This window comes from Bombus impatiens, unplaced genomic scaffold (assembly GCF_000188095.3).
Source record: "Bombus impatiens unplaced genomic scaffold, BIMP_2.2 scf_0011, whole genome shotgun sequence".
In the NCBI taxonomy this organism is placed as follows: domain Eukaryota; kingdom Metazoa; phylum Arthropoda; class Insecta; order Hymenoptera; family Apidae; genus Bombus; species Bombus impatiens.
The window spans coordinates 646,637-662,560 of NT_176430.1; the positions used below are offsets into that span (position 1 = coordinate 646,637).

Sequence of the window (15,924 nt, forward strand, 5' to 3'; positions counted from 1 at the left end):
CGCTATTGGCCAGCGAGCGTTGTGTATACTGGACGTAACCTATCGCATTGCTCCGTTGCGTTTACTAACGCAATATAAAGATGCACATAAGGAGATTGCTTCGTTAATGTTGGCGTCACCGCTAAACAGTTCTTCCGTTGATCGAGGCAAGAGGATTTGGGCTTCGGTAGTTTTTTAAATTCGCTGGAAGCGTCTTTCACGGACACGGTGTTATTGTGCACCAAATTGATGATTTGATAGTGCCAGGGCGAGTGATAGTGCAATAAAAAAATTGATTTATTGTGAGACAAAATGTCAACGAAGGCAACAAAGAAGAGCACAGCGGCGAGTTCGAGTAGCAACGTGCAGTCGTCACAATTCAGCACGTCAACGCCGATCGGCCAGCGGCCAGGGAGTCCTTTGAGTCCGACCCGTTATTCACGTCTTCAGGAAAAGCAAGATTTACAGAATCTAAATGATCGGTTGGCTTGCTACATTGACAAAGTACGACATTTGGAAACCGAGAATTCGAGACTTACGCGGGAGGTACAGACGACCCAGGAGACTATCACCCGCGAAGTATCTAATATAAAATCTATGTACGAGCATGAATTGTCCGATGCAAGGAAACTATTGGATGACACTGCGAGAGAACGAGCAAAGCTAGAAATTGATACCAAACGGTTATGGGATAATAACGAGGAACTCAAGTCCACGTAAGTCACATTTAGTTTTATTCTGGTCGAGTGATAATGCGTCTCGGAAATACGTGTGAATCGATGCAAGCCTGATTTCAAAGGGACGAGGCCGAGGCGATTATAAAATTTACGATTTCTTGTAACCAGCATGTCTCATGTTTTAGCGTTGATTCCCGCTATGTTTACGAGCTCGAAACCGTTTGATTTGCATTTATATTTTATGTATATATTGTATATAATTTGCATTTTATTACGCGTTATTTACAAAAATATCGCAAAATTTGGGGTATAGATGGAGGTGATTATTTGGAAAGTTATGATAAATAGTTATAATTATATTAAAAGTTATATTTATAGTTCATGACATATTTTTGCAAATAGTATTATTGTTTTGCAATAAATATTTCCGAAATTTATAAAAATAAATGGTTGATTCTGTGAGGGTTGTTTACATATGGTTCGTTAGATATATTTTCTATCTGATTCAATGTTATTTATAAATTTCATATCACCAATTAAAATGTAACAATATTTGAATGTGTTTGTCGAAGAAAATGATAAAATTAATATTGATACTTAAGAAAAAAATTTTGTTCTCTAATAACAAAATAAAGTATATTTGTAAATAAAATATGTGGAATTAAAAGAAAATAATACATGTTTAAAAAATTATTAGAATTAAATACAAGGATATCAGGAAGCAATGTATTTTATAATTGTCTATTTTTATACTTAAAAAATGTATTTCGATATATAGACGTACATTATACTTCAACATTTGCATGTTAGAATTCTTATTACTCCTACATTTGCTTGTATACATTAATGAATGGTAAACATGTGTAATGATATGCAAATGCTTTATACATTGGTTTAATGTTAATTTAATGACTCTTAACTTAATTCAGAATTAAGCCATTGTATACATTTATTGATACAAATTGTTTAGTTACATTGTTTTATTACATGTATTATGCACTTCACTTTAAGTGTGCTTCACTATAAGTCAAATGACACTATCAATGTCGATTGCTATAACTAGGCTAGATATCTAAGGAACATCAAACATAAATGGGATTTTTATATTATGTTAATGCAATAGAAATTCATTTATAGCATTTGTATAGTTTTATCAAAATATGGGTATAGATATATATCTGTAAAAAGAATTTGTACGTTTGTTTACTTTTCCCTTTTCCTAATTGTTACATTCTAATTTAAAGAAAATATACCACGAAGTTTATCTGTAGTAATCTATAGTATTCTTTAAAATCGAATATCAATTTCTTATGTTTATTTTTCCGAAATATATATCGCTAGAATATAGAATATAATAGAATCGTAGTTGAATGAAATTTTCAAGAGAAGGATGTTCCATTGATAAAATTCGTTATAAAATTTTCGGAATATTTGGGTGTGCCTAACTAACTTGAAACGTGACGTTACTACGAGCGATTGTGTCACGTTTACTATGCGGCGGTGATGTCATCTTCAACCGCATGTATAACCTCGACTAAAAACATTGACCTCCTTTCGAGCAAGCGTTTGAGCAATCGATAAAAATACAAGTAAAACGAGAAACGAGAAGCGGGAAATACATATTACTTTGTTTAACAGGTTAAAGGATAGAAACGAATAAAAATATGTATGTATATACATATAGTATGTAGAAATGTCTTTAGATTTATTGCAAACATATATTTAATATTATGAAATATCGAAGATTTAATAGTTTATATTTTTATGAATAAACACAAGTAATAAAACGAAAAACTAGTGTTTCGGTTGGATTGAAACTTTGACTCTTTGTAGTTTACATACATAGTATATTTTGAGGAATATCAATATAGTACATATATATATATTTGCTTGTGTTTTGTTTAACGGAATATCTCCACTATGTTTTTGAACGCGACTGCTGAGGGTTTTAGCGTCCGGATTTATATTCAGCTTTTTGTTTTATTTTGTTTTGTAAAGTGTATTGTAAAGTGTAAGCCAGTCGTTAAAAAATTCGAAATGTGTAATATTTTTAATTTTCCCAATCATTTTTTTATCGATCTTCAAAATTTACTGCAGTTATCATTATGATGAAATTATATGTAACATATATGTATACATACATTGTCAATGTTGGCTACATAGCAGTTATAAAAAATGATACTTCTTGAAGGAAGTGACATTGATAGAGTTGTAAAATACTTGTTTTCGTATGATGATCCAAACCTAGCGTTTTTTGTGGTAAAATCTTGTCATGGGTAAAATTTATATATGTGTGGCCTATAAATTTTACTTCATTCCAGAGAATCGTTTTTATTTTATATACTTATTATTTTTTAATTGAGTATTTGAATTGGTCTTTATTTGCTACATTTTATTTTATTTATCACATTTTTATATCACATTGATACATATTATATTTTACGAGTCTAATATACTGTACATTTTAAACTAACGAAATATTAAAACTTTTCGAGACATCGTTGTACAAAATAAAATTCTCGATGTGGGTCGTTGCCTGAAATAGAAACACTAAAGCTCTCTTGTTTTCGACTACCACAATGTCTTAAATGATTAAAATTTTTTCATAGAATTTATTATGTATATACATACTTAGAAGAGAAATATGAAAAGATTTTTTGTATTATATAATGTCAAATTTAATATTTTTAATATATAAATAGAGAACAATGCATGAGATTGCACTGTTGAGTTATGAAAGTTTTAGATATTATATTTAAATATAATATGATATTATACATTTTATCATATATAGATTATAATATTTTAATATATTATATTATGATATTAAATATTAATATTATAATATTAAAATATCTAAAATGTATAACTGTATTTTAAATATTTCTTAGCTAATAAATTTTGTAAATATTTTGTGTGGTTTTCTCAGATTAGATAAAAAGTTAATGGACTTACAAGTTGCTGAAAGAAATTCGCTATTATATGAAACACGCTATAATGATTTACAATCACAATATAATCAGTGTCAAGCAGAACGTAAAAAGGATACTGAGAGGAGAAATGAATTAGAACAAGAAGTAGAGAAATTGAAGGCATTGTTAGAAGATTCCCGTAAACATCTGGGAGAAGAAACTCTACAACGTATTGTTCTTGAAAATAATATTCAAAGTTTAAAGGAAGATATTAGCTTTAAAGACCAAATGTATCAACAGGAATTAACGGAAACACGAACAAAGAGACAGGTTTGTATTTGACGGTATTTAGTTAGTGCCATTTTAGAAAATAACCACATAGTTATAGGTATATTTAGTATAAATGTTTTTGTATGATTGTCCATTTTTACTATATTTTATTCTAGATTGAAATCTCTGAAATAGATGGTCGTCTTGCTGAGGAATATGAAGCTAAAATGCAAAAATCTTTGCATGAATTACGAGATCAATATGAAGCTCAGATGCGAGCTAATAGAGAAGAAATTGAATTATTATATGAAAATAAAATTAAAAATTTGGCAGCCCATGCCCAACGTAACAGTGGAGCAGCAAGTTTAGCTGTTGAGGAATTAAGGCAAACAAGGACAAGGATTGATACACTTAATCAAAGGATCAATGAATTGGAAGCATCAAATAATGCTTTTAGTGCACGAATAAGGTAATTTATTATGAACTAACTGAATTTATATTTTTATGTAATAAATTTTAAGTATTTTAAGCTATTGTACAAGTTGTAATAATTTAAATATAGGATAAATTTAAATTTATTGTACAAATTTAAATACAGGGATTTAGAAAATTTACGTGAAAATGAGAAGGCCCGTCATGCAGAAAATGTAGCATCTTTGGAAGCAGAGCTAGCACGTATACGTGATGAAATGGCTCAACAAATACAAGAATATCAAGATCTTATGGATATCAAGGTTGCTCTTGATTTGGAAATTGCAGCATATCGAAAACTTTTGGAATCTGAAGAAGCCAGGTAATACAGTTAATGTTCTATAAAAATATTTATAAATTTTATATATTATAATACAATGTAGTTACAAGCATTAAATGAAAAAGAATTTTGTAAATATTTCATATTTATTTATTTACAGATTAAACATCATGCCTGTACAGTCAAGTTCAACAGCGTCTAGTGGCAGGACTACTCCTTCAAGACACACGCCATTAAGAGGTGGAAAACGAAAACGTACTTTGTTAGAGGAAAGTGAAGAACGTAGTAGTACTGATTATAGTGTATCTGGAACATCTAGAGGGGACATAGAAATTACAGAAGCTGATCCTCAAGGACGATTTGTCAAACTCACCAATAAAGGCAATAAAGTAAGATATTTAGCACTGAATAAAGTATTCCAGCATGTTCAATAATTCTATCATACTATATTTAATGTTTTCAATTTATTTTTATTTTTTATAGGAAATAGGACTTAGTGGTTGGCAAATTATTCGTAAAGCTAGTTCTTTGGAAACAGTATTTAAGTTCCATCGTACTGCAAAATTAGAAGCAGGTGCAACTGTAATGGTGTGGTCTGCTGATATTGGTGCTACCCATGAACCACCATCAAATATTGTTATGAAAGGCCAAAAATGGTTTACATCAGATGTTATGACAACTACACTTCTTAACAACGATGGCGAAGTGAGTATTTCTTACATTTTGTTACTACTGTGTTATTCAATGAATGTAAAGAATATCTTCAATATTTTATTGTTCAAATAGGAAATAGCTACTTCAGAGTGTAAAAGACAACAATTGTCTACATCTCTATCCCGACATAGGGAAAACTTGGGTTTCCGACCTTCGGAAGAACTTCACCATCAACAGGTATGTATGAATATGCAGATACAATATTAAGATAGAGGTTATAGAATTATACACATTATGATAGTCGATCTTAATTCGGCTTATTCTTTTTTTTATCCACAGCTAAACCAAATCTTAAAAGGTTTATTTTATTATTTAGGAATAAGTATTAGTGTTATATGTTTTTAAAAATATTTTAATACTATTTTACTCAGTAATGATATTAATAAGAACATTGAAAATATAAGTGAGAAATATCATAAATACGACCTTTAAAAATTGTTACTGTATCAATGTCCATAGTTGCAATGAAAACTTAAAAACCAATTACAAAATAATTAATGATCTTATTATTTCGAAAAATTGTTTCTTTTTTTGTAATTGTATTTAGTTAATGAAGACAATGTGGCTATAAAACATTCTGATTTTCTTGTCATTTATTTTTATAAAATTCTTATACAAAGTTTCTTTAAGTTTTCTTTAAATTGATTTTATTGTTAGATTTAATGTTTTAAATATAAAATAAAATCGGGATATGTATCATCAACGAATCTTCTTATTCCATAGAGAAGATATCTCTACCCATATTAAGTGGGCGAGCGAACGGTTCTGATGGGTCAATTTATGTAAGTTTTCTACTTATCGAACGTTAAAATAGTCGTCGATGATCAATGTCATTCGCGCTTTAAGTAAAAGAAATTATTTGCTTTGTGTTTTCTACTTCACAGCACTTTATTTTCATGCTCACGCTTAACTAAAACATCATGAATGTTAAGAATATAATGTAATTTTTGGTTAAAATATAAACATCTCATTAGTTAACCACATTGTCTTTAAGATATATATTTAAACAAACTCATTATACATATAAATATACAGTTATTGTTCAACATTTTTCATTATCATCGATATTGTTATTAACACAATACTATTGGTATTCTTACTTATTGATACTTATATCAACTAAAACGTTAAAATACTAAAAAGTTATTAACATATAGTCCATCACTTTATTGCTGTTATATTTACTTATTGAATTGGTTGAAATTTATACGAATCAACATCTTTTTTTATATATAAAAATAAAAAAAATTATTTTTCATTTGTATTTATAGAGGCTTATTAGAAAATTTCGCCGATGTGATGCATGCATAAACATTATTTTAACATTTTTCCAGAAAAGTTTGGTATTAACTAAATGAAATCAGTTGATGGAAATATTCATCAAACGATTTCATTGTTTCAAAAGTACATATATATCATTCGTTAAATTTAATTTACAGAATAAAAGGTTCCATTAAAATATACAAATTGCCTGCGTCAGTAATAAAATAATTATATATTTCTTATCAATAAAGTAAATATTATGTGCGTGTATATTTTTAATATATGCACGTGTGTATATCTTTACACGCATGTAAGAATAAACGTACAATATTTATTTCTCTCATAAATTTCTTCATAAAAAATTAACATTCATTAATATTGGCTTAAGATTCTGTAACTAATAATTGTCGAATAATATATATAATGACATAATATAATCATATCATGCCAGTTGGATTCATCGAGCGAACCAATTTTAATTCAGGTATCCAATCTTAATATTTTTGTCTACATAAATATGATCCTTTTTTTGTTTCAGGGTGATCCTCAAGGAGAAGAATTTTGTCGCCTTATGTGAAAATAAGTCTACAAAATAATCTCAAGAATTCTAACAGCACGTTTTTAAAAATGCTTAAAAAAAGGTACACAGAAAAAGCACGAGAGAATTTGGTTTAGAAATCAAATCTCAGAAATTTCATTAATATAAAGAATTCATATAAAGTTTCGAATGATATATTTTGCTTAAGAAAACAATAAAGAAGAGATTAAAAACAGAATTCACGACACATGTTAGTACTTTATATTTATAGAGATATGTACTACATATGAGAAAATATTCTGTAATATAATGTTTAAATCAAACTTAATGAAGAGTTTCATGAAGATTGAAACGATTATTGCATTTACATATTTGCACTTCGTACAAAACTTATTTGTCTGTTATATCAGAGTTGCTGCTTTATTGAATAAGAAGCACGAATAATCTTTTCAGCGAATAACTATTTTTGGCGTACCATTTATTTCTACCTAGTCGTTATCGTGCCTTTTTAAATGTAAAAGAAAGAGATCTTTTTTCTTAGTAGGTAGTAGTATTTATTTTTAAGTACAAACCCGGATGCAATAGGAGCATGGTGCCCGCCGTATATAATATTCAGATTGATTCGTTTGACAGGAAAATATTTTCTGATATGTATACTGAGTTTTCTATTAATTAATAAGACAAGTAAAAAAATGGAACTATGTTTATTGCAAAATGTATCAGCTCCGCCATCCGGAACATCATTTTGTTAATTGTATTCGACTTTATACCATTTATACAAGTAATAAAAATCTATAATTAACCATATCCCTATTATCTTTTCTTATAGTCCTTATCTGTCATTAAATTCTATGTAATTTAATCAATACAAAATTTATATTTTTCTCTTATAGAATAAATTTCAATTTTGCTTTTTGTGTTAAAAATTTAGTAAAAATAATATGATATCCATTCTTTCAATTTATTTAATAATTTTACTAAGATTTTAATTATTTTATCGTGCACAGTTCTGAACGGTCGGTATTACAGAATGTCATGCGATAATTTCTATATTCTCTGTAGCAAATCGCAAAGGACCTATAGGAACGTTCAGACGATCAACATTATTGTCAATATTTAAGGTTTTCAACATTCTATTGACAATATATATTGATCGCCCAGACTTTAGACGGTCTCTTAATATGTATAATAATGTTGAGAATCTTAAATATTGACAATAATAGTCACAATAAAATATTGATCGTTTCAAGATATGTGATTCTTCTCGAGATCGATAGTTCAAAATGTGAGACATGAAGTCCCATTTAATATCAGGTCTATTCTATACTTAGTCAATCCCATGGCGTTACAATTATAGAACTATTTTTTATCAGTGATGTGCTGCCATCTGATGGTGACTGGAGTAAGTAATTTTGAATTAAAAATTCCTTAGTTGATTGTTATAATTTCTAATGTTGTATAATTTTTATATTAGATGTTATTTGTAAGTAAAGATCTTGACAATATAATATAAATATAGTGGTAAAATAATGGTGCAACAGATTCATGTTAACGAAAAATTGCTACCAGCGGGTTCCGTGGTGTAGCGGTTATCACATCTGCTTTACACGCAGAAGGTCGCCGGTTCGATCCCGGTCGGAACCACACTTATCCTATTTTTTTTTAATATTTTCGTTTTACAATTAATAAATATGCTTAAAAAACGCCAATCAATAATAGTTGTAAACAGCAAAGGGTAGAAAACACATTATCTTCTTTTGCACCTACTTTATTCTAATACAACCCTTATCACAATTCCAAAATACTGTCCATTAAAGAGAGAAATATATATATATATAATCTTCATAAATATAGACAAAAATCATATTAATCATTATTGAACAACAATTACAAATAAGGGAGTCGTAGCCCTCCTTAACACGTACAACATAATATATTACATTATAATGCAATGTATCCACTCGTCTTATGGCTTGGAACGAATGAAGAGTTCATCTCAAAATGTATAAAGAAAGAAATATAACATTTTCTTTCAATGATAGCAAACAGGAATGAAGACTAAATGACGTTTTTTACACTGTATATAGAAAGTATGGGCAAAACCAGGTGCCTGGCTTCATTTAAAACATCAAAACACCGTGTAAAGACTTTGGAATATAATTCAGTTCTTACCGTAATAGATTCTTTAAATCCGAGCGTTATAAAAAGCTCAATTCATCAACGCGACACTGAAACTTTTTAACTCGAAATTCTTGAACTTTCAATGGATGAAAAACTACGACGTTTTCTGTTCTGCGATTGATTTCTTACTATCACGAGGTCCAGCCGCGAATGTAACATCATCCGTTGGCCACATATTGCAACTCTTATCTTAGAAAGATATTAATATGCGTCATGACCCGCGTATCCCAGTTTGCTCCACATTTCCTATCATTAAGCTGTCATCGTACTCCTTTTGTTCGGCTTATCTGCGCTTCGTTTATAGTTAATTATCACACCTGACATTTAAAATCCAGTTAAACGAAGGGAGAAGAAATGGAGAGAATCACGGAACCAGAAATTAAAATTGGTATATTCGGCTGGCGTTTGCCCTGTCATGCGTTTGTGTTCGCACGATGGGATGAACAGAGTGTGTTTCTTTCGTTTCTTTTCGTTTCTTCATTCACTGTTTCCGTTCTAACCATCTGGCAATCCACCTGCATCGCGTCGCAGCCAACTGCTTCGTTTTTTTGGCATTGTGTAACGAGAGCAAATCCGGTTTTTAGTCGGGTTTCGGCTATTCAGCGCTTCTTTTTCAGCTGGTGTTTTATAGAGACCCAATACAGGACGACAGGACGACAGAACGGAGAGTAGCGTGGACATCGATGTGTCTTCGAACGATCGCGTTTCTTCTTCCTTTTTCTCTCGTTCTTTTTCGTCTCGTCTTGCAGAGAATCGCGAAATCGACGTGATCATCAAAGATTCAACTGCGCATGACGATACGGATCGTCGATGCTCATGCGATCCTCACGTTCCATCAAATTTCTCATTTTATGTACCGTGTGTATATAACGCGATTGATATCGCATCGACTCTTTCCGTCAGTGACATTTAAGCGATGACATCCCAAAAAGTACAAAATTACGACGAATTATAATTAGCGACAGGCATTTGACTCTCAGTTTTGAGACGATTTTACGTTCTCTGAGACTATCAGAATTCTAGCCACTTGGAATATGATTCGACACTCTAGAACTCCGGAAAGTCTTGGAAGTGTTGGAAGTCGCTCACGTTAACACGCGTTTGTTTTCGCGCCTATAGAAGCGGAGATATGGAATTGGTGCTCGGTCGTTTGTATTCGAAGCAGACGACTGCTTGGTAACTTGATTATTCGCTTGGTAATTACACGACGAACTAGGAAATTGGGTCGAGTGTTGCGAGAATACTTTGGGCCATCTTCGATCTCTAGTGTTCTTCAACAACTCCTATCTTTGTGCGAGGCGTACTTTGATTCACGTGGCTCTCGCTTCCGTGCTTCGCGTCTTTTCAGACGCGAATCCGCGCGATGAAAAGTTACATTGTTTCCACGCTGCCGAGAAGAAAGAACTTGTGAAAAGACAATTTTACTATTATATAGTTTGATCCGTCCGAATGCTACTGTGTGTGAGTTTGATCGTAATCTCGCAGGTTAATCACTTGTTTGAATACTTGTAAGAATTCACGTTATCGACGAATGTCGTTTAACGTTTCTTATCTCGATCAAGTAGTTTTATTATTAAACAAAAATATCTGATCAAAAGATATCACTTTTGGGAGCGGACAGCGAAATTACTTTGATCTTCGTCTACATTAATGTTTCCCTGTTTGCGCTGCTGCTAATTCAGTACTAACGATATTTATCTGATCTCGTGAGTCTTGCTTCTAAATATGTTGTTCCACTTTGTTATCTACTACCTAATTTCAAAAACTTTGTTATCGTTTTCAACTACATAACTTAGCTCAGCCCACGGATACTTATCGTCACTATTCTCTTTTACAACTGAACTAATATTATTAATGAAATTTTACATATCGCAAGTTACAAGTTTTCAATACAAAGGATTCCTACAAATTACTGTTGCAATTTTACAGGATACAAGCCAGCTGATTTCGACCAGACAATCGACATCACACGGCAAAAATTACTTACGAAGCACAAGTTTACATCTATTCCGCGACTACTCGCTTGTCAATTCACAAACGGCTGGATAAAATTCATAGCGATGTTGATCAAGATATTGACAATACTGGATTTAGTCACGCATTTCACCTCTCAAAACTGTCATCTCTTCAGTCTCGTAATTGATCATAACTTTATTTTCTGCCGCGATATGTTTTCCTGACTTCAAACGATTTTATGAAATTTGTAGAAAAAAGTAGAACTTTCCCTGTCTGCCACTGTTTTACGAAAAATAGCAGTGGGTCGACTTGCAACTCTACGATCGCCTGTTTTCCAAGAGTTACTAAATTATCGTGCAAACAGGCTCATGACAAATTTTTTACCGAACCGCAACCCTCTTTTAACATTCCCGAACATCGATCGTTCGATAGATCTATTCCTTATCTACCGAAACCGCATGTTTCAACTTGATCGTCGACAAAACAACGAAACGATTCATGATGGAGGAGGTCAGATACGATCAACGTAGCCAGATCGGTACTAATAAAAAGAATTAGGTAACAATCGGGTCGAACGGCTCGAATTTATCATGCATCCGTGTTCCCTGTGGTAACTGCAGGTGGCCCATTCAGGATGCGGGATGATCGGCCAGAAGTAGTCAGTCATGAAAAAGACGCAAGGACTTCTACCTCCCGCGTGGAACAATCAGTTTCAATGGTTCGGCTTCGTTTAGAACGATACATGGAGTTTCCGTTTGGTTGTTTCGGTGAGTGTTCCGAGGAAACTACCTGTTGGAAAGCAGCGTGAAATCTCGAGAAACCAGTCGCACGGATGTTCAATGTTCCGTCTCCACCTGCAGCCTCTTTTTATTCTTGCTGCTGAACTTCACCCTGACCCTAATCTGCAGTTACATCTCAACCAACAATTAAATTGCCTTTAATAATGGTTTCCATGGATTCGATTCAACTACGAACCGGATGATATCTCAGGTTCTATGTCGCAACGATCGAGCAAGAATTATGAGTTTCTCCGTGGTTGTATTCATGGTTCTATAATATAACATTTTTTATACTTTTTGTAGTCTGATGTTACTTGTGTCGTCTTGGGAAATGGTGTGACAAATACGTTAACATGTGTGCTTGGAGGAAAGAAAAGGAATGTTTCGGAAGGATTTACGATTAAAGATTAAAATAATTGGCCGGAGAGATCGGTACTTGTGTTATATTTTTAACGCTTTGATTTTCTCTTACATCTATAGCGTGTCAACAGGACAACACAGAATCTATGTCAACGCCAAATACACAGCATGTAATGAACAATCAGTTCGCTGTGGAGTGCCGAAGCGTGCAGACGTGTCTCTAGTGCCCAGTGAAGTTCGAAAACAACACGTGTCGCCCAACCGTCGAAAGTGAACACAGCCAAGTGTTTCCTAGCCTTTAGGGAGAAGAAAATCCCACGCACCTAACCCCAACCCGAATACTAGCCTCATAACCTCACGATTAGTTATTCATTTCGAATTAACTAGCTCGATGATAGCCCAGCAATCACGACCAGGCTCTCCTGAGCAAATTCGCAACTACCCCGCGCTACCTCCTCCGTGGCAGAAGTGCAGCAGATCCCCCCGTACCAACGACGCCAATAATACAAAAAAAAAAACGAAAAATAGAAACACTAAAATCAAACACGATCAACGCCCGGAACGAATAATCAACGATACAAATAAACACCCACAACAGGTTCGCCGTATTGGAATCCATAAACGACGCCATGGAAATCGCAGACCCGCCGCCAAACCAACATGCACAGAGAATCCCCCCTCCCCCACCAATATTTGTTGATGATGTCATCGACATCCAAACAATGATCAAGTCCTTAGAGAGAGATATCTCCAAGGAGGACCACAACTTAAAGATAAATAACAACAAAGTAAAAATACTAACGACGAACTCAGAAGCTTGCAGAAAACTCATCAAGATACTTAGGACCCTGAACGCCAACTTCCACACCTACCAACTCATTTTCCGCCGCTTCGTAACAGGACACACAACAATCTCCACACGCAACAGGACAACACGAAATCTATGCCAACACCAAATACACAGTACGTAACGAACAATAACCACACCAACACCAACACCGTTAGAAACCGAAGCTACGCGCAAGTAGTCAACCGGTCGTCACCCTCAGATAATCAAGAACATAACAACCACAGCAACGACGCTACAGAAATCAAAGAGCTAATAAAACATTCCATAAAAAACACCGAAATACTCACAAAAACGATAAGCGACCAAAACGAACTCCTCAGACGGCAAACACAGCAGATAACAGTCATGTTACAATTACTAACATAATGAGCAAAAAATAAAAATAGACACGCTTAAAATAGCAGCCTGGAACTCTAACGGCCTACAACAAAGGGCCCTAGAAACTAAAACATTCCTGCACAGCAATAACATCGACATACTACTCGTCTCAGAAACACACCTCACAATAAAAAGCTACATAAAAATACCACACTACACCATATACGACACCAAACATCCCTCAGGGAAAGCACACGGAGGGACGGCAGTAGTAATAAAAAACGACATTAAACATCACCTACACAGCCAGGTCAGTAAGGAACATATACAAGCAACCACCGTTACCGTACAGACTAACAGCAACCAACTGCAGTTGTCAGCAGTATACGCACCGCCGCGACACAAAATCACAACGCAAATGTGGGAAGACTACTTCCGACACTTCGGTGACAAGTATATTGCAGCGGGAGACTATAACTCAAAGCACACACTATGGGGATCAAGAATCATCACACCTCGAGGCAGAACCTTGGAAAAATACATCAGAAATTATAACCTCAATATATTATCCACAGGAAGACCGACATACTGGCTGACAGACCTGAGCAAAATACTTGACCTGCTAGACTTTGCAGTTACAAAGGGACTAAACGCAAATAAACTAAACATAGCACCCAGCCTCGAGCTTACCTCCGATCATATGCCCATAATAAGTACATACAGAAACAAACCAATACTTTACAGCAGCACAGAGAAGCTATGCAATAAAACCACCAAATGGCAAATATTCAAAGAAATAATAGAGAGCAAAATAAGCTGCACCATCCCACTGAAAACACCTGAACACATCGATCAAGTAGTAACAACACTCACAGCAACTATCCAAGAAGCAGCAAGGGCAACCTATACCTGAAACAACCAACAGACAAACAATAACAGTTCCACTAGACATCCTCGAAAAAATTAGAGAAAAAAGAAAAGCGAAAGCAAAATGGCAAAAACACAGAACACAAGAAAACAAAAAACACCTACACAAACTCACAAAAGACATAAAAAAAACGAAATAAAAGAGCACAACAACAACGAGTTCACAAAGTTCATCGAGTCGCTATCTGCACACGAGAACTACAACTACTCCCTTCGGAAAGCCACAAAAAGAATAAAGAAGACAACAAAAATGGTACCAGCAATCAGAAGAGCAGACAACACATGGGCAGGAAGCAACGAAGAGCAAGCTGAAGAATTTTCCAACCACCTGTGCAACACATTCACCCCACACAACATCAGCAACAGCAACCACAATAGTCATACGGACGAGGACGCGCTAACTACTAGTACACCAACTGACAATCACTACACCATACCCAAAGCAACAGCACAAGAAATCAGAAACATAATTGAGAAAACAAAAACAATAAAGCACCAGGAATCGACCTAATTAACGGCAAAATCTTGAAAAACCTTCCGCCAAAAGCGATAAGACAAATCACAATAATAGTAAACGCAATACTAAGATTACAATACTTTCCAAAAGCTTGGAAACTGGTACAAATCATAATGATACCCAAACCAGGCAAGGACCCACACGAAACCAAGTCCTGCCGACCAATCTCACTACTCCCGGTGTTCTCCAAGATACTAGAGAAAATAATCTACGACCGGATAAAACCAATAATAGGGAAGAACCAGTTAATACCGGATCACCAATTCGGATTCAGAAACAAACACTCCACAATAGAACAAACGCACAGACTCGTCAACGAAATCCTACAGGCGCTGGAAACAAAACAATACTGTACAGCCCTCTTTATGGACATCGAAAAAGCATTCGATAAAATAAACTACACTAGCCTACTACAATCAATCAGGAAACAGTTCCCGGGGCAGATATACCAACTAATCAAATCATACCTAAGCAGTAGAAGCTTCATAGTAAAAATCAAAAACACACACTCGGAACCTAAAGAAATCAAGGCAGGAATTCCGCAAGGAAGCGTCCTAGGACCAATTCTATACACATTATGCACGGCCAACATACCAACAACAAACAACAGCAAAATACTGACATTCGCGGATGACACAGCTGTTCTAGTCAGGCACACTAATCTTGCAACAGCAGTTACATTACTACAAGAACATATCACAAAAATAGAAAAGTGACTTCAAGCAAAACAAATCAAAGCAAACCCCGAAAAATGCAAACACATTACATTCACACTGCGAAAACAGAAACCACTAAACATTGTACTAAACGGCACACGCATAATACAAACAAGGCAAGTCAAATACCTAGGACTCCACTTAGATTCACGACTCACATGGAAACAGCATATTAAAGCAACAATAGACAAAATACAGATGGCAAGGAGACAAATG

At 33.9% G+C, this 15,924-nt stretch overlaps 1 protein-coding gene and 1 non-coding gene across 3 annotated transcripts; both read left to right on the plus strand.

Moving 5' to 3' along the window:
- Positions 1 to 89: 89 nt before the first annotated feature.
- Positions 90 to 7,910, plus strand: LOC100744633 (lamin Dm0). 2 transcript variants are annotated; one of them, XM_012394111.3, is made up of 9 exons: positions 90 to 695; positions 3,586 to 3,898; positions 4,015 to 4,307; positions 4,437 to 4,631; positions 4,750 to 4,978; positions 5,073 to 5,294; positions 5,376 to 5,480; positions 6,027 to 6,085; positions 7,105 to 7,206. In XM_012394111.3, exons 1-8 carry the CDS (start codon positions 292 to 294, stop codon positions 6,048 to 6,050), a joined length of 1,785 nt encoding a protein of 594 aa, XP_012249534.1. In that variant the 5' UTR covers positions 90 to 291; the 3' UTR covers positions 6,051 to 6,085; positions 7,105 to 7,206. The 2 variants fall into 2 exon arrangements, with proteins under 2 accessions (XP_012249534.1, XP_012249524.1); XM_012394101.2 differs by lacking the exon at positions 6,027 to 6,085 and having other exon boundaries at positions 7,105 to 7,910.
- A 765-nt stretch (positions 7,911 to 8,675) lies between these two features.
- On the plus strand, positions 8,676 to 8,748 carry TRNAV-UAC. The gene has a single exon. It is a non-coding gene; the product is annotated as a tRNA-Val (tRNA).
- Positions 8,749 to 15,924: the final 7,176 nt, after the last annotated feature.

Excerpts from the sequence above, each read along its gene's own strand:
- LOC100744633 (XM_012394101.2), top strand. The coding sequence starts at position 292 with ATGTCAACGAAGGCAACAAAGAAGAGCACAGCGGCGAGTTCGAGTAGC. Across the intron at positions 5,295-5,375 it reads TTCTTAACAACGATGGCGAA|GAAATAGCTACTTCAGAGTG; the intron begins GTGAGTATTTCT and ends TTGTTCAAATAG. Across the intron at positions 5,481-7,104 it reads AAGAACTTCACCATCAACAG|GGTGATCCTCAAGGAGAAGA; the intron begins GTATGTATGAAT and ends TTTTTGTTTCAG.